Genomic DNA, 27,993 nt, shown 5'->3' on the forward strand with positions numbered 1-27,993 from the left:
GTCCGCAAGGATTGGAAAGCTGCCGCAGTCATCCCCCTCTTCAAAGGGGGAGACACCCTGGACCCAAACTGTTACAGACCTATATCCATCCTGCCCTGCCTATCTAAGGTCTTCGAAAGCCAAGTCAACAAACAGGTCACTGACCATCTCGAATCCCACCGTACCTTCTCCGCTGTGCAATCTGGTTTCCGAGCCGGTCACGGGTGCACCTCAGCCACACTCAAGGTACTAAACGATATCATAACCGCCATCGATAAAAGACAGTACTGTGCAGCCGTCTTCATCGACCTTGCCAAGGCTTTCGACTCTGTCAATCACCATATTCTTATCGGCAGACTCAGTAGCCTCAGTTTTTCGGATGACTGCCTTGCCTGGTTCACCAATTACTTTGCAGACAGAGTTCAGTGTGTCAAATCAGAGGGCATGCTGTCCGGTCCTCTGGCAATCTCTATGGGGGTGCCACAGGGTTCAATTCTCGGGCCGACTCTTTTCTCTGTATATATCAATGATGTTTCTCTTGCTGCGGGCGATTCCCTGATCCACCTCTACGCAGACGACACCATTCTATATACTTTCGGCCCGTCATTGGACACTGTGCTATCTAACCTCCAGACGAGCTTCAATGCCATACAACACTCCTTCCGTGGCCTCCAACTGCTCTTAAACGCTAGTAAAACCAAATGCATGCTTTTCAACCAATCGCTGCCTGCACCCGCATGCCCGACTAGCATCACCACCCTGGATGGTTCCGACCTTGAATATGTGGACATCTATAAGTACCTAGGTGTCTGGCTAGACTGCAAACTCTCCTTCCAGACTCATATCAAACATCTCCAATCGAAAATCAAATCAAGAGTCGGCTTTCTATTCCGCAACAAAGCCTCCTTCACTCACGCCGCCAAGCTTAACCTAGTAAAACTGACTATCCTACCGATCCTCGACTTCGGCGATGTCATTTACAAAATGGCTTCCAACACTCTAATCAGCAAACTGGATGCAGTCTATCACAGTGCCATCCGTTTTGTCACTAAAGCACCTTATACCACCCACCACTGCGACTTGTATGCTCTAGTCGGCTGGCCCTCGCTACATATTCGTCGCCAGACCCACTGGCTCCAGGTCATATACAAGTCCATGCTAGGTAAAGCTCCGCCTTATCTCAGTTCACTGGTCACGATGGCAACACCCATCCGTAGCACCGCTCCAGCAGGTGTATCTCACTGACCATCCCTAAAGCCAACACCTAATTTGGCCGCCTTTCGTTCCAGTACTCTGCTGCCTGTGACTGGAACAAATTGCAAAAATTGCTGAAGTTGCAGACTTTTATCTCCCTCACCAACTTCAAACATCAGCTATCTGAGCAGCTAACCGATCGCTGCAGCTGTACATAGTCTATTGGTAAATAGCCCAACCATTTTCACCTACCTCATCCCCATACTGTTTTTATTTACACACCAATATCTCTACCTGTACATGACCATCTGATCATTTATCACTCCAGTGTTAATCTGCAAAATTATAATTATTCGCCTACCTCCTCATGCCTTTTGCACACAATGTATATAGACTCCCCCCTTTTTTTCTACTGTGTTATTGACTTGTTAATTGTTTACTCCATGTGTAACTCTGTGTCGTCTGTTCACACTGCTATGCTTTATCTTGGCCAGGTCGCAGTTGCAAATGAGAACTTGTTCTCAACTAGCCTACCGGGTTAAATAAAGGTGAAATACATTTTTTTTTTAAGTATTCTTAATAATTTTTCTTTCAATAGAATCCTAAAACCCACTAGCTTCTAGAACTCTTGTCCCCTTGGAACGAGACCAAACAAAACTCATCTCCAATAAGGAAAAACGTGCAGTCAAAATAAATTGTGATCCATGGCAACGCACTGGCTAAACTCAAAACTTGTTGACTGCCAACCCTTGAGACAATCAGCAACCAACCCCTGCAATATCCGTGGTAACTTTCCACCTTACTTCTCGCTCTCTTTTCAGGGTTCACTCGACAGGCATGTTGTTGGATCGGGCCCAATCCCCAATATCATGCATTTGGGTTAGCACATCTTAGAATGAATCCTGATATTCTAAAAGCAGGGCAACATTATCAATATAAGTGTACCCAAATATGGTCAGCTGGTTGCATAAATAATTATAATTACTAAATGTTACATAAATTGTAAATATGAAAATCAAAACCAAATGTACAGCACTTTGTTAATATGTATTGGCAATACTTCACTTAATGGTGAGGCATGGAATAATAAAACATGTATATTTTGTCAGGCTGAATGTTTGAAATACGAGCAGGTGATTTGAGTCATGCTTCTTGAGTAGTGGAATAAAGACAATTAGCATTTGAATGTTGTCAAGAAATACTGGAGTGATGTCAGATTGGTCTATAATCAATTTTGTTAACAATTTATTATACTGCTTTCATGTGTGTATATACACAAACGGCTGCAACAATTATCATATTACATGTCATTCTTAAACAAGCAGCTTTTTCAACTTGTAGAAAACAGCTAGCTACATTTTGAAGTGCTACATTTTGATTAAAGTGGGTCACCAATGCAGTAAGTGTAACACAGCTCTTTTTTTGTTAATCACTTTTTGTTAAATAATACTATTTCAATTCAGAGCCTGGATTTTCCCCTGAGGCTAATATCCATATCATGCTGCAATCAATTGAACAGGGCAAACGATAAGGTAGAACATCATTAAAATACTCCTACTACAATGTTAAAACATTCTACATTGTGACATCATTAAAATACTCCTATTACAGTGTTAAAACATTCTACATTGTGACCTCGTTAAAATACTCCTACTACAATGTTAAAACATTCTACATTGTGACATTTCATTGAGATCATGAAACAACTTCGTCATGTATGTGTTTTCTGATGTTTGATCAGAGATATTTTATCAGAGTATCTCTTGTCACATTAATCACAGCTATGAGAGTTCTCTCCTGTGTGTGTTCTCTGGTGTCGAATCAGATTGCTTGATCCGGTAAAACTCATCCCACATTGATCACAGCTATAAGGTTTCTCTCCAGTGTGTGTTCTCTGGTGTCGAATCAGATTGCTTGATCCAGTAAAACTCATCCCACATTGATCACAGCTATAAGGTTTCTCTCCTGTGTGTGTTCTCTGGTGTAATGTCAGACTGCTAGATGTAGTAAAACACCTCCCACATTGATCACAGCTATAAGGTTTCTCTCCTGTGTGTTCTCTCTGGTGTTGAGTCAGATGGCTAGATTGAACAAAACTCCTCCCACATTGATCACAGCTATAAGGTTTCTCTCCTGTGTGTTTTCTCTGGTGTAATATCAGACCGCTAGATGTAGTAAAACTCCTCCCACATTGACCACAGCTATAAGGTTTCTCTCCTGTGTGTGTTCTCTGGTGTATTGTCAGACTGCTAGATGTAGTAAAACTCCTCCCACATTGATCACAGCTATAAGGTTTCTCTCCTGTGTGTGTTCTGTGGTGTATTTTAAGTTCTGATGAAGATCTGCAACTTTTCCCACAGTCAGAGCAGCAATGAGATTTCTTCCCTGTGGGTCTCTGCTGGTGTTTCTGGAGGTGTTGTGACGTGGAGAGACTCTTCTCTGCCTCGTCAGCATCATAAGGTTGTTGAGGCCCCCCAGAGGATCCACAATAGTCACGTCTCTCTCCTGTGTGAACAAAAAGTCAGACAGGTGGTTTAAGGCCCACCACAGCAAAAATACTGTAAAAAGGTGATGCCAACAGCGTAGCCATAATGTTGTACAAACAATGTCTAATGAATGTTAATTATTTGACATTTGTCTTAAGACAGTCAAGTGAACAACAATAGTCATATTTTGTCTAGTTTTCCCATTAGTAGTAACATCGACGATTTTATGCAAGAAATACGATTTTAAAGTTGTTGAAATCCTAAGCAGTGTGCCAGACAACTTTTGGTCTCCAATATAGGCACCTTTCTGTAGGTCTATGTTGTTGTTAGGTGAAGTTATGGGTCCTACAGTAGGTCTATGGTATTGGTATAACTAGCGGTTTCAGCATTAGCATGGAGGAGTTTCTGCAACCAAATTGCGTTTTAGCAAACAGAGGGCAGAGAGCGATGCAGAGAGCGATGCACCTATTTGGGGATGTCTGATAGTATTTACGCACCACCACTAAGGATTTGTGGAGCTTCTCAAAGTCATTTTTTTCTTCACCTCAAACAGCAAGTAAACAAAGTCTTACAAAATACTTTGAGGAACTATTGATTAGAGTAAAATATTTCCAGCTCTCACTCTTGATAACCACTCGACATGAAAGGGAAAAATGTGATTACGTCTTATCCCTTTCACAAATAGCTTACAGCTGTGTCTGTCCCAAACTATTTTATACAATGTTGCTATCACGTTTCGGACATACCTAGGTGATAGAACTTTAAACAGTGTATCAACTATGTAGACAGGCAGCCAATGTGATTTATTTTTATCTGGATATTTGAGATGTTTTTATTTGTTGGCTTTATGTAGGCTACTTTTACATAGTTGGCAATGGCAATAAACATTATTTAGATTTATATCATTTTCAATTCTATAGAATGTAGATTAATCACAGACAATGATTTTGAGATACGATTATAAATTAAACTGTTCCAGTAAAATGTGAATATGAAAACCATAACTGGCACAAGATCAGTAGAAATGGTTAGATACATTTGCACTACAAATGCAAAAGGTTGATCTCTGGTTCCCGAGTCATTCGTGTGTCTCAATTATTTAATAAAACACGTGATTCCTATGTTGACGATGTAAATAATATTTGCTGCTCTGTGGTGTGTAATGAGGAGCAACCAGACACTGCACGCATTTATGAAATTGCTTGTTACTAATAAGCATGCACCCATTAAAAAAAATTACTGTACAAGCTGTTAAATCCCAGTGGAATGATTAGGAATGTAAAAAATGGTATGGTTAAGGGATGAGGCAAAAGGAATGGCAAATAAGTCTGGCTGTACAACCGATTGGCAAACGTCCTGCAAATTGAGAAATCATATGACAAACTGAATAAAAATAAAGAAAATGAAACAAAGATAAATGACAAAGAATGATAGTAAAAAAGCTTTAGAGAACCTTACATACAATGTTGGGAAAAAATTCACTGAATCAGATGGCTCATTCATCACAAAGCCCACTACTTTTATAATTTTTTAATTGGCAAGATTAGCAAACGTAGGCATGTCATACCAGCAACAAACGCTGACACTACACTTCCAAGTATATCTGTCCAAATTATGAAAGACAAGCATTGTAATTTAGAATTCCGTAAAGTCAGTGTGGAAGAGGTGAAAATAATTATTGTTGTTCATCAATAATGACAAGCCACCGGGGTCTGACAATCTAGATGGAAACTTACTTACTGAGGATAATAGCGGACGATATTGCCACTCCTATTTTCTGTATCTTTAATTTAAGCCTACTAGAGAGCGTTTGTCCTCAGGCCTGGAGGGAAGCTAAAGTCATTCGACATGCGCTGTTAGCTCCAGGTAAAATGTTGCACTTATTCAGCCATTCTGTGACCAAAAACAAGCTACATATGGACAGTACCAAAATAAACTGACTCTGGAAATAACAAAGCGCCTCGTAACCTAGCTGGAAATGGGACAAACGGACCCTTTCTGTGGTAACAGACTGGGACGATTTCTAATCAAATCTAATTCCCAGGAACGGGGTTCATACGAACCACAGAGACTGTGTGGGATAATAACATGGCCGTGTAGCTTGTTCCCTCGACTCAGCTACCAACCAGAAATCTCCAACAGGGCCTTCACCTGTATCAATAGACACTTCATAGTTAGCTACAGGTAGGAATCAGCAATGAATCCCAATAATGAGCCACCTATGGGAGGGGTATCCCTTTGTGGACAAATCTCAAAGTATTACTGCTACCCTGGGGAGGTTGCTATACCCCTTGAACATCGGCTCCAATCCTCGTCGGATATGGCAGGCATGCCACGTCAGACTACAAAGGGAAGCACAGCCAATAGCTGCCCAGTGACACAAGCCTACAAGACAAGCTAAATAACTTCTATGCTCGCGTCGAGGTAAGTAACACTGAAACATGCATGAGAGCATCAGCTGTTTCGGACGACTTTGTAATCACGCTCTCCGCAGCCGATGTGAGTAAGACCTTTAAACAGGTTAACATTCACAAGGCCGCAGGGCCAGACAGATTACCAGGACGTGTACTCCAAGCATGTGCTGACCAACTGACAAGGGTCTTCACTGACATTTTCATCCCGTCTGAGTCTGTAATAGCAACATGTTTCAGACCACCATAGTGTTCTTGGGCACAGGGACTAAGGCAACCTGCCTAAATGACTCCCGACTCATAGCACGCACGACTGTAGCCATGAAGTGCTTTGAAAGGCTGGTCATGGCTCACATCAACACCATTATCCCAGAAACCCTAGACCCACTCCAATTTGCATACCGCCCCAACAGATCCACAGATGATGCAATCTACTGCACTCCACACTGCCATTTCCCACCTAGACAAAAGGAACACCTATGTGAGAATGCTGTTCATCGACTACAGCTCAGCGTCCAACACCATAGTCCTTCAAAGCGCATCACTAAGCGAAGGACCCTGGAACTAAACACTCCCCCATTCTCATCGAAGGGGTTGTAGGGAAATGACAGCAAGTAGTGCAGACGAAAGGGTTAACAAGTTGGTAAAACAACAGATGTTCTGGAATGAAAACAATATAGGTGCTACTTTGAGAACGCAAACATCTTTCACAGCACAGAGCGAGGGAGTCTGGGGGATGACTGGAGGAGCAATGGAGGAAGCATTGAGGGATTATCTTGGCGTGAGTACAGTTGGTGAGACTGAGTGGACGATGGTGAAGAACAGTAGAGTGAAAAGGGCTAAAGTTGGTAATGAACAGCAGTTTAGGGTCAGAGTGGGAATCATCAGCAAGGGTGTTTTTGTGGGTGACCTGTTAACGGTCTCAAAGATGGTGAAGGATGAATTGGGTAAAGTGGAATCGGTTCGAGTGACCAGGAGTGGTATGATGCCGATTGTGTGTCAACAGCGCAAAAGGAGAAAGCTTTGTGTGGTTTAGGTTAAACATTTCAGGTAGACGCATGTGGATTAAAATGAATGATAGACGGAAGGTTTTACTGTGGTTTGGTGAAGTGGCTCTCCCATTTTATGTAAAACCTGGGTAAGTGAGTTACAGAAGCCGCTGCAGTGTTACAATTGTAAAAAAAAAAAGGTTGGACATGTGGCAAGTGCTTGTCGAAGGAATAAATATGTCATAGTCAGATAACATGTTGTAATTGTGATGGGAATCATGTTCCCGGGTTCCCGGAGTGCACTGTACGGATGAAGGAGGTCGTAGTAGCTAGGATGATCAGGCCCATCCAGCAAGTGTCCTATGTGGAGGCAGTGAAAATAGCCAAAGGAGTAGAGAGGAGAAGGTAGTTCATGTCCCACAGTCTGCAGTGAAGCCATGCAGGAGAAGGATCCCAACAGACAAATAGTGAAAGAGGTGGACTTCGTTGTGTTTATAGAGCAAGTGATAAACTGCATTAATAAATTAGTAACCTTCATCCAAAACTAGCAGTTTCCAAAATTGCGTTTGCATTGCCCTCACTGCCGCAGTGATAAATTGCATTAATAATAAACTAACAAAACATTTAAGAAGCTAGACATCATTGTGAAGGCGGCAAACAGATTTCTGGATCTCCAGGACTTCAGACAAAATGTTACAGGGAGTACTGAGTGAAGAAGTTCCCCCCTCCCAGGTTCCTGAACCTGTGTAGGGATCTGAATAGTACCATTTTTGTTTGAAATTCAGGGTAGTGGAGTGAATTTGGTTCGTGTTTATTTTTATATTTTACATAATTAGTATAATTTGTTTATCCCATTTTTTGGGGGCGTTTTGGTTATTTTTTAAAACACCGTACAGTAGGAGGCAGCAAAACACCTGATGAGTGTAGTCTGACTATAAACCTCAGAGAAGAAGACATGGTAAGAACCAAAGTGTTGGTAATTGTTTCCAGTTGACCCTAATTAGATGTTAGATTACATGTTGTTTTCTTACTTCATGTAGCCTGCTAGCTAACCAACATCTTCATCCTTCTCTTACTCCTCTCTGATAAGATACCGCTGCACAAACATGCTTATCTAGACCGACAACAGCACTTGAACCAGGCAGTATTAGCTAGCTACGTTTGCTCTGACTCTTACTACATTTAGCAAGCTAGCTAACCGCTAACTAGCGATTAGCAGCTAACTTTATTTGAGCAACACCTTGCTAAGAAAATACAATCTTTCGCCTTTAATGTAATGCATGAAAATAATTGCCAGAATATTATACAATGACTTATCAACAGCTCTAACAATTCGACCCCAACAGGCAATCTACACTGGCAGTTATAGAAAGACCCATTTACTATATAACCATTGATTCCACTGATTCTTCTAGAATATAACTTATAAATGCCTCATGTTTCAGCCTATTACCCCACCAGAAACCAAAACATAAGCTCTTATAACGCCACTGTTTGTAAACTAATACTATAAGGCTGAGGAGTAGGGTCGAGCCAAGCGTTCTGACCTCACAATGACAGTAAAGAACCCAAGCTACCTGGCTAACGTTGGATAGCTTGCTAGACACAAATCAGAGAAAACCCCACTCTTACCATTTTACTTGCCCTAGCAGAGCTGGTTAGGCTGTTATCCAACGCGTTGGTGACCAACTGTGCTGCTGGCAACCATGATCTTTTTTGCAGATATTTACTGACACCGGCCATATTCAACGGGTGTTGAGCGTTATTAAATTCATCAGTTATTCTGCTCTCTAATCAAGTCAAACATTGGGTAGTTAGTATAGTAACTATAGTCTAACTGGCAAGTTTGATGTATAAGTAGCCAACTAACGTTAGGTAGCTAGTTAACATACTGATACATACCGCTGGACAGATATGCTATGCGTTTTATAAGGATAGTGTAGCTAACATAACGTGTAACGTAATTTATTTGAAAAGTCATTACTTTATTACATTGCTCAACACTTGTCAATTATTTAAAGCAGTTAATTTGTATCCGCTCTCGTTGGACTATGGCTGAATATTTCCCTCCATTTTCTTCAAATCTGAAATCGATGTTAAGTCATACCCATTTCCTGAAGAATTGCATTATGGGTCCGTAAAGTACTGCGTGTATATGTCATATTTTGGCGAATTTAGTACGACATCCGGGAACTTTTGGCATACTAACTTCATCATACTATAATAAGCTAACTATATACTCAATTAACATTTGTATGAGTATTCTAACACAGCGCAGGTCTCTGGGCAGCCATTTAAAAAACCTTTTTTTTTAATTTTTTTAAACAGGTTGCCCCTTTAAAAAAGCCACACAATCAACCAATCTGCAGTTCAACCAATAACAAAGCTGTAATTACACCACTGTTTTGGTAATACGATGGAGGGGCTGGAGAAATGTAATTACTCTCAAATTCATAAACAGACCTATGGATGAAAGGACTGGCCATCCATGATATCAACATAGTTTTAACCATGTTTTGAGGCTATACAGTGTTGGTTTACATTGTTTCTAAACATTGGAGTTAAACATGCTTATTTGGGGTTCTGATGGGGTAAACAGTTGAACTAAGCTGATTAGGGATTGTAATATTCTTCAAGAATCAATGCCTATAAATAAATAATTTAAAAGTCAAAATAAGGATGTAGCAATTGCACATTTCCCCTCAGTTCAACAACCGCAGAGTTTGTACTTCTTAAGACAGTACTTACTAGTGTTAATCAGGGCCCGTTCATCGTTAGAACCATCGGACGCCTTAAGATGCGTTTGGGAAACCGGGCCAAGATATCCAGTTTCCTCTTCTTCATTGTTCGATGAGACAGTCACCTCCCCCTCCTCTTCTTCTTCTTTCACTCTTAACGAGTCTTCCTCTTCTTTAACCGAGACGTCTTTTTCTTCTTCTTTCACTGTAACAGCCTCAACCTCTACTTGTTGTTGTTGTTGTATTGTAACAGCCTCCTCCTCCTCCTCCTCTTTCACGAGAGCTTCTTTCTCCATCCAGCAGACCACCTCTTCTTCAGCAGGAACGGGGTTAAGTTTGAGACTGGAGTAATGAGGCATGTACTGAAATCGCTAAACAGTATAATTCAAAGCAGTGTCACTTTATCAGCAGCACGTGATCAATGACGTCTGAAGAATCATTTCGTCGAACACCTGATTGGCATTGATTAATTTGGGCTCGTTCGACATTGCAGCCGACAGTGCAGGTGGCTGCTGACTGCTGACTGACTAATTTACAAATCACCTTGCATCATAAATAACTACTCATTATTATTATCATCATCTATAATAATGTGGCTGTTCTAAATTCTGTGTCGCTCAAAGCCTTGAGTCATGAACCTATTTTTGACACAATTGGCTGGAAAGAGTCAATGCTGACTGATTAGAAAAGTATCATCCAACCATCGGGTATCTCAATGCATCTTCATATGCCATGTCTTGAAATATGCAGACAGACATATTTAAAGTAATTTTACATTATAATACTGTACTTCTGACAGCCAACTTTCTAACTCCTCCCAAAACTTTATGACATCATCACATTCCCAGAAGGCATGGATTATTGAGTCATTGTTAGTTTTACACTTAAGACATAACAGTCGTTATGCTGTAGAATTTGTGAATTTGACATGTCAGTTGGAATAATGATAGATTTCTGGAGGGACCATTGTCACTACAACCAATCAGTGAGCAGCTTCCCTTCCCCCACATCTCAGGCAGTTCTGTTACTCACAACACTTCCCCTGCTTTCCTCAACAATGGAAAAGCCCACTGAGCTAAAGCCTTGCCATTTTTACAAATATGAAATAATATTTCATGTTTTACTCGTACCTCAGCCAGCATTGTGAATGGTTAGCAAATAATATGTAATGTTTTACTCGTACCTCAGCCAGCATTGTGAATGGTATCTGAGGCGGTGACATACTAGACCATGGCAGTAAATCTAATACTTAGGTGTTTTTAGTTACGCATGAAAGTTCTGTGGTGGTTCTGTGGTTATAAGTTACTGACCTTGGAATACATTTCTGGCCATGCTGGCAGGGTCTGAATCAAACCCAATGCCCACCTGGCACACTGACAGGGTCTGAATCAAACCCAATGTCCACCTGGCACACTGGCAGGGTCTGAATCAAACCTAATGTCCACCTGGCACACTGACTGGGTCTGAATCAAACCCAATGTCCACCTGGCACACTGGCACGGTCTGAATCAAACCTAATGTCCACCTGGCACACTGGCAGGGTCTGAATCAAACCCAATGTCCACCTGGCACACTGACAGGGTCTGAATCAAACCCAATGTCCACCTGGCACACTGGCAGGGTCTGAATCAAACCTAATGTCCACCTGGCACACTGGCAGGGTCTGAATCAAACCTAATGTCCACCTGGCACACTGATGTATTGTTACACCATGTAGGAGCAGTATAGACCTAGTCTGTTCATTATTTACATCTACATGATGTATTGTTACACCATGTAGGAGCAGTATAGACCTAGTCTGTTCATTATTTACATCTACATGATGTATTGTTACACCATGTAGGAGCAGTATAGACCTAGTCTGTTCATTATATCCATCTACATGATGTATTGTTACACCATGTAGGAGCAGTATAGACCTAGTGTGTTCATTATATACATCTACATGATGTTTTGTTACACCATGTGTAAATGTTGATTTTGTGCCCAATTAACCATTCCTTCGTGGATGTTGATAAGTCTTGCTAGAAGATCCACTTATGGCCAAGTGTCAGCCTCCTAGCAGAGAGGTAACCAGATTTTGGGCTAAAATATCCTGGTAGTGGGTAAAGTTTATTTATTTTATACATACACTTTTGCTCATCTTTATCAAGGGTATCAATAACTAGGTGCTTATTTTGATATCTAGTTATTTGACTGAATCAGAAATACAGATGTGGAGTAGATGGAGAGTTTGTTTTAAATTCTCATAAAAAAAATCGGAACTAATCAAACAACAGTTGTTGCTCTTTGTACGTGTTGATATAATATTCATATTTAATGGAGTGGAAAAAAACGATTCCCTAAACTGCTTTATAATATTATAATTCAATGAAGAAAAGAAAAATAGTTTTCCCTCCTCAACTGCGTTTCCTCCCTCCAGACAGCAGATGATGATGATATGTGTCTTTCAGGCGATGTTTCTACTGTGACGTATAATCTAGTGGACGGAAAGCTTCTTCCGCAACTGCAGCCACCTCGGTAGCTCGCTAGACAACAAAGTCATTCAAGTTCTTTAGATAATTTCGTGGTTTATTTGCCACTATGATTTAAACATACTTATGTGGAAACAACTAGCTACCCCATGTAATTTAATATTTACGTTGTAAGTCAACTTGCTGGCTGGTTAAATTAGCACTAGTCTAGTCGCTAAAACTAACTAGCTATTTTTCCCGAACATGAGTTCACTAAGCTACTCTCCTCCTGTTTAAGAAGAGGGGGTCTGCTGGACGGAGAAAGAAGCTCACGTGAAAGAGGAGGCTTTTACAATACAAAAACAAGTAGAGGGTGAGGCAGTTACCGTGAAAGAAGAAGAGAAAGACGCCTTCAGAGTGGAGGATGAAGACGTTTTTGGAATGAAGAATGAAGAAGGGGAGATTACTGTCACATTAGAGTAGGACGAAGAAGAGAAGACTGGAGATCTGATTAACACCAGTAAATACAGTGAGTACTATCTTATGAAACAGGGACACAAACTCTGCAGTTGTTGAAGTAATGTGTGATTTTTTTAAAGGGGCATTCTACATTGTTCATAACGTCCTCCAGTGATTAAAAAAAAAAAAACTTTCAACTTCCTGTTGAAAGTGATATATAAATACAGTAAGAAAAATAGTGTTTTTTAGACAACTGCAAACTTGGAGTGAGTGATGTCATAGTAAGTCCTTCAAGGAGTTGGCTTGATGGGAAGTTGTGATGTCATCCAATAGGTGATGGATCTTCATGTGAATATTCATTATTCTTTTTTAAATCCTTCCTGTTCTGTCAAGTTGGATGTTGATCATTGCTAGAAAGCCATTTTCAAGTTTTGCCATAGACTTTCAAGACGATTTAAGTCCAAACTGTAACTAGGCCACTTGGGAACATTCAATGTCATCTTGGTAAGCTCCTCCAGTGTAGATTTGGCCTTGTAGTTTAAGTTATTTTCCTGTTAGGACAGTTTTTTTGTATTCAGATCTCTGAAATGCTCTCTAACTACGTAACATTTAGTGTCTCCTTATATTACGCTGGGTAAACAGTTATCAGGGGCACAGAAATCCTAAATCATTTCAGAGTTTGCAAAATCCAATGGTTCTAACCGAGAGTCACCTTAACTTTATTGACAACACCCAAATGGATACTGTCATTAATGCAGTTCTTCAATAATTACACATATTTAATTCTGTAGCTGTTTAGTTACAGTCACATGTTCAACTATCATCAGCTGATCCAGAAAATCATTTTCTGAATGACAGTCACATGACAAACATCACAACATGCAACAACAACCAAAGTGCTTCTTCATTCATTACTCTGGTAATGACAGTTATGCCGTGCTCCACATTGGATCCAACATCCCTAACAAATTGATGTTTATGATGTGTCTGCTTGATTTACAGTAGCGTCTCCTTAGTCTGTTTAGGCACAGAGATACTTAGCTGTGTAGAGAACGGTTCCTTGATGGATAGGCAATTATTTAACTAGGCAAGTCAGTTAAGAACAAATTCAAATTTTCAATGACGGCCTAGGAACCGTGGGTTAACTGCCTGTTCAGGGGCAGAACGACAGATTTGTACCTCGTCAGCTCGGGGATTTGAACTTACAACCTTCCGGTTACTAGTCTAACCACTAGGCTACCCTATTGAACAACACACAGCTATTTTCCTTTATTCAGGATATTTAGAATGACAACACATTACAGAGTAGACTAGTGGGATTATTCACAAAATTATCTGGTGATCAGGTTATGAAATGTCATGACAAAGACATTTTAGTTTCCATGTTTCACCTGAAATATTAAATGATTTATAGTCCTCGGTCTATGGTGTTAGGTGAAGTCATGGGTCCTACAGTAGGTCTATGTTGTTGTTAGGTGAAGTTATGGGTCCTACAGTAGGTCTATGTTGTTGTTAGGTGAAGTTATGGGCCAATTTGGCAAACACTTTGTTTACAAACCCTCATTGTCAGGCTGATGGAAAAGCTAGCTAAAGAGCATTTTACTGGTTGAAGTGTTTAAGTATGAAGCAGTTGATTTGAGACAAACACAAACATTACACTAAGCAGGAGATTCAAGCGAGCCTTACAATTATAATCCAAAAGTATTGGGAAATGCACTCATATTCAACCTGTAAATGGAGGCAATTTTTGCTGTCAGCCTATGAGAACTCCCCTGAGTTTTCCCCCACGGTGGTGAATTAGTGAATAGACACAGAGGTAATGTGAGTTTCCTGGAGTAGCACTCCTGATCTTGCGCTGTAATATTCAGAATACATTGTGAAAAACTAAAATCTTGGCTCACCATTTTTGCTCCAGGCAGATATACTACATCCATAACTATCGGTTTCCTCATTACCAGATATACTACATCCGTAACTAGCGGTTTCCTCATTACCAGATATACTACATCCATAACTAGCAGTTTCCTCATTACCAGATATACTACATCCATAACTAGCGGTTTCCTCATTACCAGATATACTACATCCATAACTAGCGGTTTCCTCATTACCAGATATACTACATCCATAACTAGCGGTTTCCTCATTACCAGATATACTACATCCATAACTAGCGGTTTCCTCATTACCAGATATACTACATCCATAACTAGCGGTTTCCTCATTACCAGATATACTACATCCATAACTAGCGGTTTCCTCATTAGCAGGGAGGAGTTTCTGCAACCAAATTGTGTGTGTGCCGCCCTTGTTCTGCAATTTTATTAAACACAGAAAGGGGCCAAAATTGGAGACTAAAAGTCGTCTGGCACATTGCTTAGAGTTTCAGCAACTTTAATAACTTGTTTCTAGCCTCCAATCATCGATGTTACTACTAATGTGAAAACAATACAAAATTGTTGCTCACTTGACTGTTTTAAGACATTTGTCAAATAATTTAACAGACGTCAATTGTTGTACAACTTCATGGGTATGCTCTGGGCATCACATTTTAACTCAAATAAACAGTGGATTTCTGCTGTTTTGAGCCTTTAACCATCTGTCTGACTTTGTTGTTCACACAGGAGAGAGACGGGTCTATCGTGGATCCTCTGGTGATCCTCAACAACATCATGATGCTGACAAGGCAGAGAAGAGTCTCTCCAGATCAGAACACCTCAAGAAACACCTACCGAGACCCACAGGGAAGAAATCTCACCACTGCTCTGACTGTGGGAAGAGTTACTCAAGATCAGATTCACTTAAACTACATAAGAGAATACACCAGCGAGTACACACAGGAGAGAAACCTCACCACTGTTTTGACTGTGGGAAGAGTTACTTAAAATCAAATTCACTTAAACTACACCTGAGAATACACACTGGAGAGAATCTTCACTTCTGCTCTGACTGTGGGAAGAGATTCACCTCTTCAGTAGACCTTAAAATACATCAGAGAATTCACACTGTAGAGAAACCTTTTGGCTGTAATCAATGTGGGAAGAGTTTTACTAAGCTAAGCAACTTGAAATCACACCAGAAAATACACACGGGAGAGAAACCTTATGGCTGTGATCAATGTGGGAAGAGTTTTACTCAGTCAAGCGGCCTGATATCACACCAGATAACACACACAGTAGAGAAACCATATAGCTGTACTCAATGTGGGAAGAGTTTTGCTACATCTGGCTATCTGAAGATACACCAGAGAATACACACAGGAGAAAAATCTTATAGCTGTAATCAATGTGGGAAGAGTTTTACTCAGTCAAGCAGCCTGAAATCACACCAGTGGACACACACATGAGAGAAACCTTATGGCTATGATCAATGTGACGAGATACTCTGATAAAATATATCTAACCAAACATCAGAAAATACATGGAGTTGTTTCATGATATCAATTAAATATTGTCACAATGTAGAATGTTGTAACATTGTAGAAGGAGTATTTGAATGAATTTCACAATGTAGCACCCTAAACGTTTGCCCCCTGTTCAATTTGATAAATTGATATTAGCCTCTGGGGAAGAATCCAGGCTCTGAATTGAATTAGTTCTATTTATGTGATTTAACAAAAAGATCAGGTGTGATGTTAATGTTTATGTTTTGTATTGTTTATAAAATATATATTTTCAGGTCTTTTTTCGTAACTTAATTTCAACGTACTTGCAGCTTATACACCTATAATCAATATTATTAACAATCCTACATCACTCCAGTATTTATTGACAACATTCAAGCGCTGATTGTCTTTATTCCACTACTGAAGAAGCATGACTCAAATCACCTCATATTTCAAACATTCAGCCTGACAAAGATATGTTTTATTTTTCCATGCCTCACCAATCACATTAGCTTTTGATATTTTTTCCAATTCATGTAACATTTAGTTTTTTGGGTTTCTTGATGGAGAACATAACAAACAATGGAGTAAAACAAGTTTATAATTTGTATTGGATGTTGCATCCAATTGTTAATATTTGAATCAATGACATTTCCTTAAAATGCTCAGTCTTTCGGTTAAGTTTGTTTGTTGTGTACTAAATATTTCAGGTTTTTTTTCTGTGAAGTCATTGTGTTGCATCCATGTCTGAAATGTACTATATAAATAAAGCTTGATCTGATCATATTGCAAAACAGATTAACCCAGTGACCAACCAATCAACTCTTGCTAAACCAATGAACCAATATGTGCAAAGGTCCATCTTAGACTGAATTTATATTGTTTTTCATGCTATCTTCTACCTTGTCATTATAGCGCATGGTCCATCTTAGTATGAAAAACAGTATCAATTCAGTGCATGGTATGTAAGTTTAGTATCACTTTTCAACCAACCCAGTGCATTTGTTGAAAATGAAAAATGTTGAAATGAACAATACATCAAAGGATCAAACTACTGAAAACTGAAAAAGACAAATGGATCAAACAGATCAATCCCACTTTTCCAGCCTGCTGAAGGCGTGGTGGAGTGGTAAACACCACCCCCGGCTCTACCAGGGGCTTGAGGTGATCTCCCACAGCTCTGCTTATGTCATGTTCTGTGGCCTTGCCGTTCCATTTATTGACTGCCCCCGCAACACAGAAATAAATATATTTAGTAATATTATATAAAACTCTCAAAGTAATGGATATGGAGCATTTATGGCCTCAGTTACACCTGGCACCTAAATGTGATTTCTGTCATCCGATCGCTCCATTAGGTTCAGATCTAACAGGATGGGCCTTCGACGCAGTCAGGCCACCAAATATGCATAAGCAATGTAGAGAAATGTGGGGAAAAGTAAATTCTACACAAATTACCTTCATAATATCAAAGAACAAATGTTTGTGTCTGAGGGGAAATTAACTTTCATACAGCCAAAAGGGGTGAGAAATTACACCAATATCAGTGGACAATTTGTACTAATGTAAATAAACATAGATGATGGAACATATTACCTTTTGCTTACGTGATGAACCACTAAGGGGACATAAATATTTACCATCTAAACCATGTGACCTCTCACCTCTCTGGCTGTAGAAGTGTTCTTCCTAACCAGTCCCTCAACAGCTCTCTGACTGAGCTCCAACCTCACTGGGTCTTCAGAGGAGAGGAAGACCGAGGAGGGTCAATAAAGTTTAGAGCTGCTGTCTATGCTGTCTGACATACAGTGCCTTGCGAAAGTATTCGGCCCCCTTGAACTTTGCGACCTTTTGCCACAATTCAGGCTTCAAACATAAAGATATAAAACTGTATTTTTTTGTGAAGAATCAACAACAAGTGGGACACAATCATGAAGTGGAACGACATTTATTGGATATTTCAAACTTTTTTAACAAATCAAAAACTGAAACATTGGGCGTGCAAAATTATTCAGCCCCTTTACTTTCAGTGCAGCAAACTCTCTCCAGAAGTTCAGAGAGGATCTCTGAATGATCCAATGTTGACCTAAATTACTAATGATGATAAATACAATCCACCTGTGTGTAATCAAGTCTCCGTATAAATGCCCCTGCACTGTGATAGTCTCAGAGGTCCGTCAAAAGCGCAGAGAGCATCATGAAGAACAAGGAACACACCAGGCAGGTCCGAGATACTGTTGTGAAGAAGTTTAAAGCCGGATTTGGATACAAAAAGATTTCCCAAGCTTTAAACATCCCAAGGAGCACTGTGCAAGCGATAATATTGAAATGGAAGGAGTATCAGACCACTGCAAATCTACCAAGACCTGGCCGTCCCTCTAAACTTTCAGCTCATACAAGGAGAAGACTGATCAGAGATGCAGCCAAGAGGCCCATTATCACTCTGGATGAACTGCAGAGATCTACAGCTGAGGTGGGAGATTCTGTCCATAGGACAACAATCAGTCGTATATTGCACAAATCTGGCCTTTATGGAAGAGTGGCAAGAAGAAAGCCATTTCTTAAAGATATCCATAAAAAGTGTTGTTTAAAGTTTGCCACAAGCCACCTGGGAGACACACCAAACATGTGGAAGAAGGTGCTCTGGTCAGATGAAACCAAAATTGAACTTTTTGGCAACAATGCATAACTTTGTTTGGCGTAAAAGCAACACAGCTGAACACACCATCCCCACTGTCAAACATGGTGGTGGCAGCATCATGGTTTGGGCCTGCTTTTCTTCAGCAGGGACAGGGAAGATGGTTAAAATTGATGGGAAGATGGATGGAGCCAAATACAGGACCATTCTGGAAGAAAACCTGATGGAGTCTGCAAAAGACCTGAGACTGGGACGGAGATTTGTCTTCCAACAAGACAATGATCCAAAACATAAAGCAAAATCTACAATGGAATGGTTCAAAAATAAACATATCCAGGTGTTAGAATGGCCAAGTCAAAGTCCAGACCTGAATCCAATCGAGAATCTGTGGAAAGAACTGAAAACTGCTGTTCACAAATGCTCTCCATCCAACCTCACTGAGCTCGAGCTGTTTTGCAAGGAGGAATGGGAAAAAATGTCAGTCTCTCGATGTGCAAAACTGATAGAGACATACCCCATGCGACTTACAGCTGTAATCGCAGCAAAAGGTGGCGCTACAAATTATTAACTTAAGGGGGCTGAATCATTTTGCACGCCCAATTTTTCAGTTTGATTTGTTAAAAAAGTTTGAAATATCCAATAAATGTCGTTCCACTTCATGATTGTGTCCCACTTGTTGTTGATTCTTCACAAAAAAAATACAGTTTTATATCTTTATGTTTGAAGCCTGAAATGTGGCAAAAGGTCACAAAGTTCAAGGGGGCCGAATACTTTCGCAAGGCACTGTAACTATTTTAGTCGTAAATTAAAGGAATTAAGGCTTTCTGACTGCTGAATACCAACTATTAATCACTTAGATCATGTATTTTCAGGTAGAGATAGATTCTTGGGACGTCACTAGCCTGTTGAAGTTGACATTTAAAATGGTTTGGGTAGGGGTGTCCCAAGGATCCCAGATAGAAGAATGCACAATGGTCAATGCTGTCTCTTTTACATAGCAGGTGATGGGTTCTGATTTCTGAACTTGAAAATATGAAATATCCTTATTATGTGAAATTGAATGAAACAATAATATATGTTGATGCTAATATGATGTACAATATTCCATGTTGTTTATATATGATAACAATAGAGTAATATTTAATATGCCATATACTCTTTTTTAACAGTTTCACTAATTAATTTAAATTAACTTAATCATTATGATTCAACATCCGTTCACAGTCTCATACTGTATTGGAGAAGCAGCAGCTGACTTGATCGTTGATACTAATCATCATGTTTTGAATCTGAGAGTAAATAGAGCCGACGTCAACTCTAAAAATGAAGGGTTCAACTGGAGTTGTTCTCAGATCCCCTAAGAACCGTAGGGTTCTTGGTAAATGGAAAACAGCCCCAAAAGGTTCTGCAAAGAACTTGTTAGAAGGTGGGTTCATCGAGGAACCTCAGCTGTTGCAGGACTTCTTCCGGGAACTTCGCAATTACAACTGAAAACGATGGTGACCAGTTTGGATGCGACAACAAGTTAAAAAGGTTAAGTTGGGTTGATGTTTGGCTCTGAATATGTCTCGAAATAATAATAATAATATAACATACTAATAATGAATAACGAAGACAATTCTGTTTTTCTGTGAATATCTTCCGTAATGTTACTATAGTTAATTACCGTAAATATTTGAAAGCCGGGTTTGACCGTCGGTGTTGTATGAGCTACAGTACAGTACCGTTATCTAGCTAGAGAACGTTATGTCCTAACTAGGCACAACTAGGTTTGGATTATTTCCCTCAACGATATCCGTTCCCATATATTGCATATCGTTTCCATAAAGCCAACATGGCTTTACACTCATTAACGTAATTTCTCAGTTTTGTGATAATGAACTAGCAAATGTTAACTAACTAACTAAATAAGGACGGTGACCTGTCCAGACGAGACGTTACAACGAACTGAATCGTCAATGGAGGTCTTCCTCTTTATATAGCCTGCTACAGCATGTAATACTATTAACTCACAAGGGGGCATAACGTCACATGTACAATACTATCCCATTTTGGAAACGTTACATGTCCGCGTTAATTATCTGAAATATCTTTTCAGATCTTCTCAGAAATTAATCCATGGAAGTCCATGGAATGGATACAGACAAAACGAGATTTCAAGGACTAGCAGAGGTAGAGAGGTAGGGGTGAGGACATCATCCTGGTATTTTGACAGTCCCTGAAGGACAATACAGAAGAGGTATTTGCTCTTATTCCTTCCCTTTCTCTAAAGTATTTTGTAATAAAATTAGCAAGTGTAGTAAGATCAATGCTTTACTTGGACTGGAGACCACAGCAGCGATTCTGCTCTTGCCCTACCTCTTCAAAGAGGACCCGAGTGGCCTTTGTTTCCGTGACAACGTATGCCTATGCACCAATCATCTATTTCTTCATAAACATAAGTGTGCATGCTTATATAAAACTACAGCTGAACATTTGTTATGTTCTTTGTTAATTGTATGTGTATTAATCTTTTCTTACTAATGTTGACACAGATTTCACCGCTCTTCACTCCTTTACTGCACATCAGCGGAACTTGGGGCTCTGCTAGGGCTGTATTTTTTTATTTTCCCTTAAATTTCCCAAAAATCACTTATGTTATTAAGTTACTGTGTTCTGGGGAGAAGAGAAGTTGGGGTGAAGTTACCAGGGCCGGTCATAAAGATGGCAAACTTACTAACATAACTAAGTGAATATGATACACACTAAAGCTGAAAAATCTGTATTTAGCATCAAGTCTACAATGTTGTTAGTTTACCTATGATTCTTTTTTGAATGTATGTTGTTTTTATTGTACATCATTATTTTTGGTAAATTGTTTTGTAAATATTAATTCACATGTGTGGTGCCACTAAATAAACAATTAATTATTTAAGTCAATATTGTCAATATTATTATAATATGTTTTTATGGGTGGACAGGGAGTTTAAAAAATGAACCCCAAAAGGTTATTTGAGGAACCATAAGGCGTTTTTCAAATATGTTCTTCAAATAACTTTTTTAGCTTTTTGTCTGAAAGTATTTTCTCAACTGCGATACCAACTCCAGTCAGAAGATGTGCGTCTTTCAGGTGATTCTGCCACTGTGATGTAGTGGACGGGACGCTCCTTCAACATCAACAGTTAGTCAGACACTTTGGTTCACTCTAACTTGATGGAAAAAAGGTTTAGTCAATAAATCTAGCAACTCCTCTCATACTGGAAAGACCCCCACAGGCCTTAAGGGCAGTTTTTTTTCAAATGTAGTACCCGTACGGAGAAAATCCAATAAGCCTTTTATAGTTTCATCCTTAGGGTAACTTATCCTAAAGTGGACACACTCCCATCAGTTTGAGACAACGGCCCAGACTTTGTAGACTGTTTAATAATGCTTAAACCTCATCTTTATCAAATTATCCATTAAAGATAAACTTAAAACCTACGTTTGTCTACATACGAGTTGCTTAAATTATATCTAATATTCCCAGTTTTACTTTATCAAATCTCTAGGAATCATTATACACACATACAATTAATCAAATTTTCATATATTCACAGAATCCATATAAAACATAAGAAAATCTTAGGTACTCACAAAAACCATTCAATTTGCTTTTTCAAGAACTCTCCATAGCGAAGAAGTAGCTCTCCAAACATACTCCCAGCAGAATAAAAAAAATAAACTTTTGTTTCCCAGACAATGACCATGGGATCATCAACGGATCTCTAACCTCCCAAACACCACGGGAAAATCAAGCCTCCCAGGAACTATAGACCTTCCGCTGCTTTCTAAAATATCATCCCGCTTATTATCCAAATTTCAATCATCTGAGTAAGCATATTTCTATATGTTACTATCCAAACGTCTGTAACGGTTCTCTTGTTGTGAAGTAGAGGCGGACCAAAAAGCAGCGTGGTTGTTATTCATTGTACTTTAATAACGAAACTGTACATGAAAAAACAAATAAAACAACAAACGTGCGAAAACCTAAAAAACAGCCCTGTCTGGTGCAAAACACAGAGACAGGAACAATCACCCACAAACACACAGTGAAACCCAGGCTACCTAAGTATGATTCTCAATCAGAGACAACTAATGACACCTGCCTCTGATTGAGAACCATACTAGGCCGAAACATAGAAATACCCCAAAACATAGAAAAACAAACAGACTGCCCACCCCAACTCACGCCCTGACCATACTAAATAAATACAAAACAAAGAAAATAAAGGTCAGAACGTGACAACGTCAGATTAACACTCATTTCCACATTCACACAACTCTCATATAAGTCACACAATGCTATTCCCAAACATACCTAATCAATTAGTTGTTTTTCAACAATATTTTACCTGCAGGAATATTTTCACATTTCTATCTCATGGTTAGTTCCTAGGATAATGCAACTGATACATTCACATCTTTCAATACTTCTAAAATGGGGTCCAGGTTTTTTAAAAATTACAGGTGCACCTTACTATCTTATACTATATCATAAATGGTCTTAGATTCTAGTTTTCATCCAGTTCACACAGATAGCTGCCTCAGACCTGTTTACACCTCCAAGGTGCCCCCCTCACACAGGAATACACACTCAGAGCCTACGAGGCATTTCTAAAAACTCCACTGTACATGTTTCGCTCGTCTTTCTTTCAAAAGAAAACTGAGTTTGAGATGTGGTATCCACTCGGCTTGCTGCCTCTCAGATCAAAGGTGGGACCATCTGCTCCGTTCGCAAAGTGCGTTCTCCCCGAGATCATGTTTGAGGGATCCCTCATGCACGATTAACCTGGGTCGTCAGGAGCGGTCACCAAGTGAAGATTAACATCCCCATCGCCAAATGTGGTTAATTTCTTTAATATCAAATGAGACAAACTTATCACACAAGTCAGAGTTACATTTAAATATTTATTCACTTATTAAAATGGGAGCAGGTCAATACAAAGCACAAATATAAAGTGAATTAATTGAGTGCTCTACGATAATGATGGCTGGTCGACACATCACCCCCAGATGATTCATTGAGAGCCATGATACAATAGTACTAAGGTCTTTTACAGCCAAGACACACCCCTTTCAACCTACATGACCAACAACAGATGAATAGAACGGGTCACAAGGTTAAGATTTGTATGAAAGATACTTATAATTCTCAGCAGACAGTATCTGCTGTAAAAACAGTTAAACTCTTTGTGCAGAGACCAGGGTCTGGCCCTGAGGTAATCTCTCCCTGGTACCATATAGAACAGAAACATTAACTCATGCTCTGGAATGCTGTCTCTTTAGGTTTTATCACCCAAAATACTTTGTAAATCTCCTGTTAGTGTTATCTGCCAGAAGTCCATGGAACACACAGACACAATAGTTCTAAGAACCCTCTATTCTGTTGAATAAAACAACCATTTGATGCAATAAAAGTATTATAACATAATGTTGAAGTTTTGCTCTCAGTGTCCACTGAAAGTTGAATCGTAACAAATCAAATCAAATTTTATTTGTCACATACACATGGTTAGCAGATGTTAATGCGAGTGTAGTGAAATGCTTGTGCTTCTAGTTCCGACAATGCAGTAATAACCAACAAGTAATCTAGCTAACAATTCCAAAACTACTACCTTATAGACACAAGTGTAAGGGGATAAAGAATATGTACATAAAGATATGAATGAGTGATGGTACAGAGCGGCATAGGCAAGATACAGTAGATGGTATTGAGTACAGTATATACATGTGAGATGAGTATGTAAACAAAGTGGCATAGTTAAAGTGGCTTGTGATACATGTATTACATAAAGATGCAGTAGATGATATAGAGTACAGTATATACGTATACATATGAGATGAATAATGTAGGGTATGTAAACATTATATTAGGTAGCATTGTTTAAAGTGGCTAGTGATATATTTTACATCATTTCCCATCAATTCCCATTATTAAAGTGGCTGGAGTTGAGTCAGTGTGTTGGCAGCAGCCACTCAATGTTAGTGGTGGCTGTTTAACAGTCTGATGGCCTTGAGATAGAAGCTGTTTTTCAGTCTCTAGGTCCCACCTTTGATGCACCTGTACTGACCTCGCCTTCTGGATGATAGCGGGGTGAACAGGCAGTGGCTCGGGTGGTTGTTGTCCTTGATGATCTTTATGGCCTTCCTGTGACATCGGGTGGTGTAGGTGTCCTGGAGGGCAGGTAGTTTGCCCCCGGTGATGCGTTGTGCAGACCTCACTACCCTCTGGAGAGCCTTACGGTTGTGGGCGGAGCAGTTGCCGTACCAGGCGGTGATACAGCCCGATCGATGCTCTCGATTGCGCATCTGTAGAAGTTTGTGAGTGCTTTTGGTGACAAGCCAAATTTCTTCAGCCTCCTGAGGTTGAAGAGGCACTGCTGCTCCTTCTTCACGATGCTGTCTGTGTGGGTGGACCAATTCAGTTTGTCTGTGATGTGTACACCGAGGAACTTAAAATGTACTACCCTCTCCACTACTGTCCCATTGATGTGGATAGGGGGGTGTTCCCTCTGCTGTTTCCTGAAGTCCACAATCATCTCCTTAGTTTGGTTGACGTTAAGTGTGTGGTTATTTTCCTGACACCACACTCCGATGGCCCTCACCTCCTCCATGTAGGCCGTCTCGTCGTTGTTGGTAATCAAGCCTACCACTGTAGTGTCGTCCGCAAACTTGATGATTGAGTTGGAGGCGTGCGTGGCCACGCAGTCGTGGGTGAACAGGGAGTACAGGAGAGGGCTCAGAACGCACCCTTGTGGGGCCCTAGTGTTGAGGATCAGTGGGGTGGAGATGTTGTTACCTAACCTCACCACCTGGGGGCGGCCCGTCAGGAAGTCCAGTACTCAGTTGCACAGGGCGGGGTCGAGACCCAGGGTCTCGAGCTTGATGACGAGTTTGGAGGGTACTATGGTGTTAAATGCTGAGCTGTCGTCGATGAACAGCAATCTCACATAGGTATTCCTCTTGTCCAGATGGGTTAGGGCAGTGTGCAGTGTGGTTGAGATTGTATCGTCTGTGGACCTATTTGGGCGGTAAGCAAATTGGAGTGGGTCTAGGGTGTCAGGTAGGGTGGAGGTGATATGGTCCTTGACTAGTCTCTCAAAGCACTTCATGATGATAGAAGTGAGTGCTACGGGGCGGTAGTCGTTTAGCTCAGTTACCTTAGCTTTCTTGGGAACAGGAACAATGGTGGCCCTCTTGAAGCATGTGGGAACAGCAGACTGGGATAAGGATTGATTGAATATGTCCGTAAACACACCAGCCAGCTGGTCTGTGCATGCTCTAAAGGGCGCGGCTGGGGATGCCGTCTGGGCCTGAAGCCTTGCGAGTGTTAACACGTTTAAATGTTTTACTCACCTCGGCCGTGTCAGTAGCACTGTATTGTCCTCAAAGCGGGCAAAAAAGTTATTTATTCTGCCTGGGAGCAAGACATCCTGGTCAGTGATGGGGCTGGATTTCTTTTTGTAATCCATGATTGACTGTAGACCCTGCCACATACCTCTTGTGTCTGAGCCGTTGAATTGCGATTCTACTTTGTCTCTATACTGACGCTTAGCTTGTTTGATTGCCTTGCGGAGGGAATAGCTACACTGTTTGTATTCGGTCATGTTTCCGGTCACCTTGCCCTGGTTAAAAGCAGTGGTTCGCGCTTTCAGTTTCACCCGAATGATGCCATTAATCCACGGTTTCTGGTTTGGGAATGTTTTAATCGTTGCTATGGGAACGACATCTTCAACGCACGTTCTAATGAACTCGCTCACCGAATCAGCGTATTCGTCAATGTTGTTGTTTGACGCAATATGAAACATATCCCAGTCCACGTGATGGAAGCAGTCTTGGAGCGTGGAATCAGATTGGTCGGACCAGCGTTGAACAGACCTCAGCGCGGGAGCTTCTTGTTTTAGCTTCTGTAGGAAGGGAGCAACAAAATGGAGTCTTGGTCAGCTTTTCCGAAAGGAGGGCGGGGGAGGGCCTTATATGCCTCGCGGAAGTTAGAATAGCAATGATCCAAGGTTTTACCAGCCCTGGTTGCGCAATCGATATGCTGATACAATTTAGGGAGTCTTGTTTTCAGATTAGCCTGGTTAAAATCCCCAGCTACAATGAATGCAGCCTCAGGATATGTGGATTCCAGTTTGCAAAGAGTCAAATAAAGTTTGTTCAGAGCCATCGATGTGTCTGCTTGGGGGGGAATATATACGGCTGTGATTATAATCGAAGAGAATTCCCTTGGTAGATAATGCGGTCAACATTTGATTGTGAGGAATTCTAAATCAGGTGAACAGAAGGACTTGAGTTCCTGTATGTTGTTGTGACCACACCATGTCTCGTTAACCATAAAGCATACGCCCCTGCCCCTCTTCTTACCAGAAAGATGTTTGTTTCTGTCGGCGCGATGCGTGGAGAAACCAGCTGGCTGCACCGACTCCGATAGCGTCTCTCGAGTGAGCCATGTTTCCGTGAAGCAAAGAACGTTACAGTCTCTGATGTCCCTCTGGAATGCTACCCTTGCTCGGATTTCATCAACCTTGTTGTCAAGAGACTGGACATTGGCGAGAAGTATGCTAGGGAGTGGTGCGCGATGTGCCCGTCTCCGGAATCTGACCAGAAGACCGCTTCGTTTCCCTCTTTTACGAAGTCGTTGTTTTGGGTCGCCGGCTGGGATCCATTCCATTGTCCTGGGTGAAAGGCAGAACACACTTTCCGCTTCGCGAAAGTCATATTCCTGGTTGTACTGATGGTGAGTTGACGCTGCTCTTATATTCAGTAGTTCTTCTCGACTGTATGTAATGAAACCTAAGATGACCTGGGGTACCAATGTAAGAAATAAAACGTAAAAAAACTAAAAACTGCATAGTTTCCTAGGAACTCTTAATTAAGACAAAAAATATATTGTATATTTTTGTTGGACAAGTTTGCTCACCACCAACAAAAAACAATTTCCATTTCACCAATATAAACACGGTGTCTACAATTTTAAAAACTATTATTTAGCTTCTAGAACTCTCATCTTCCTAAAACTCACTAGATTCTAGAACTCTCTCCCTTTGGAACGAGCCAAAACAAAACTAATCTCAATACAAAAAAATGTGCATTCAAAATAAATTGTGATCCATGGCAACGCAAAACACAAAACTTTTTGACTGCCCACCCTTGAGAAAATCAGCAAGCAAGTTGTCCTTACCACAGACATGTCTGATTTCAAAAGGACTCCTGCAATATCTGTAACTTTCAGTTTTAATG

The 27,993-nt window shown here is 40.4% G+C and overlaps 1 protein-coding gene and 1 long non-coding RNA gene across 3 annotated transcripts in view; one reads left to right on the forward strand and one right to left on the reverse strand.

The window, feature by feature from the left end:
* Positions 1-2,396: 2,396 nt before the first annotated feature.
* Positions 2,397-27,993, reverse strand: part of LOC110487375 (zinc finger protein 239) — a 47,649-nt gene continuing 22,052 nt past the window's right edge. The window contains exons 1-2 of one of the 2 annotated variants that reach the window (XM_036942368.1): positions 9,808-10,292; positions 2,397-3,678 (exon numbers count right to left, since the gene is read on the reverse strand). In XM_036942368.1, the coding sequence (XP_036798263.1) occupies positions 2,945-3,678; positions 9,808-10,156 (1,083 nt within the window). In that variant the 5' untranslated portion in view covers positions 10,157-10,292 and the 3' untranslated portion in view covers positions 2,397-2,944. Of the gene's footprint in view, positions 3,679-9,807; positions 10,293-27,993 lie in introns of those variants that run through there. The other variant, XM_036942369.1, reaches the window with a different exon arrangement.
* Positions 12,250-16,172, forward strand: LOC110487413. The gene is made up of 2 exons (XR_005035727.1): positions 12,250-12,779; positions 15,334-16,172. It is a non-coding gene; the product is annotated as an uncharacterized LOC110487413 (long non-coding RNA).

The sequence above is a fragment of the Oncorhynchus mykiss genome, chromosome 13 (genome assembly GCF_013265735.2).
Source record: "Oncorhynchus mykiss isolate Arlee chromosome 13, USDA_OmykA_1.1, whole genome shotgun sequence".
In the NCBI taxonomy this organism is placed as follows: Eukaryota; Metazoa; Chordata; class Actinopteri; order Salmoniformes; family Salmonidae; genus Oncorhynchus; species Oncorhynchus mykiss.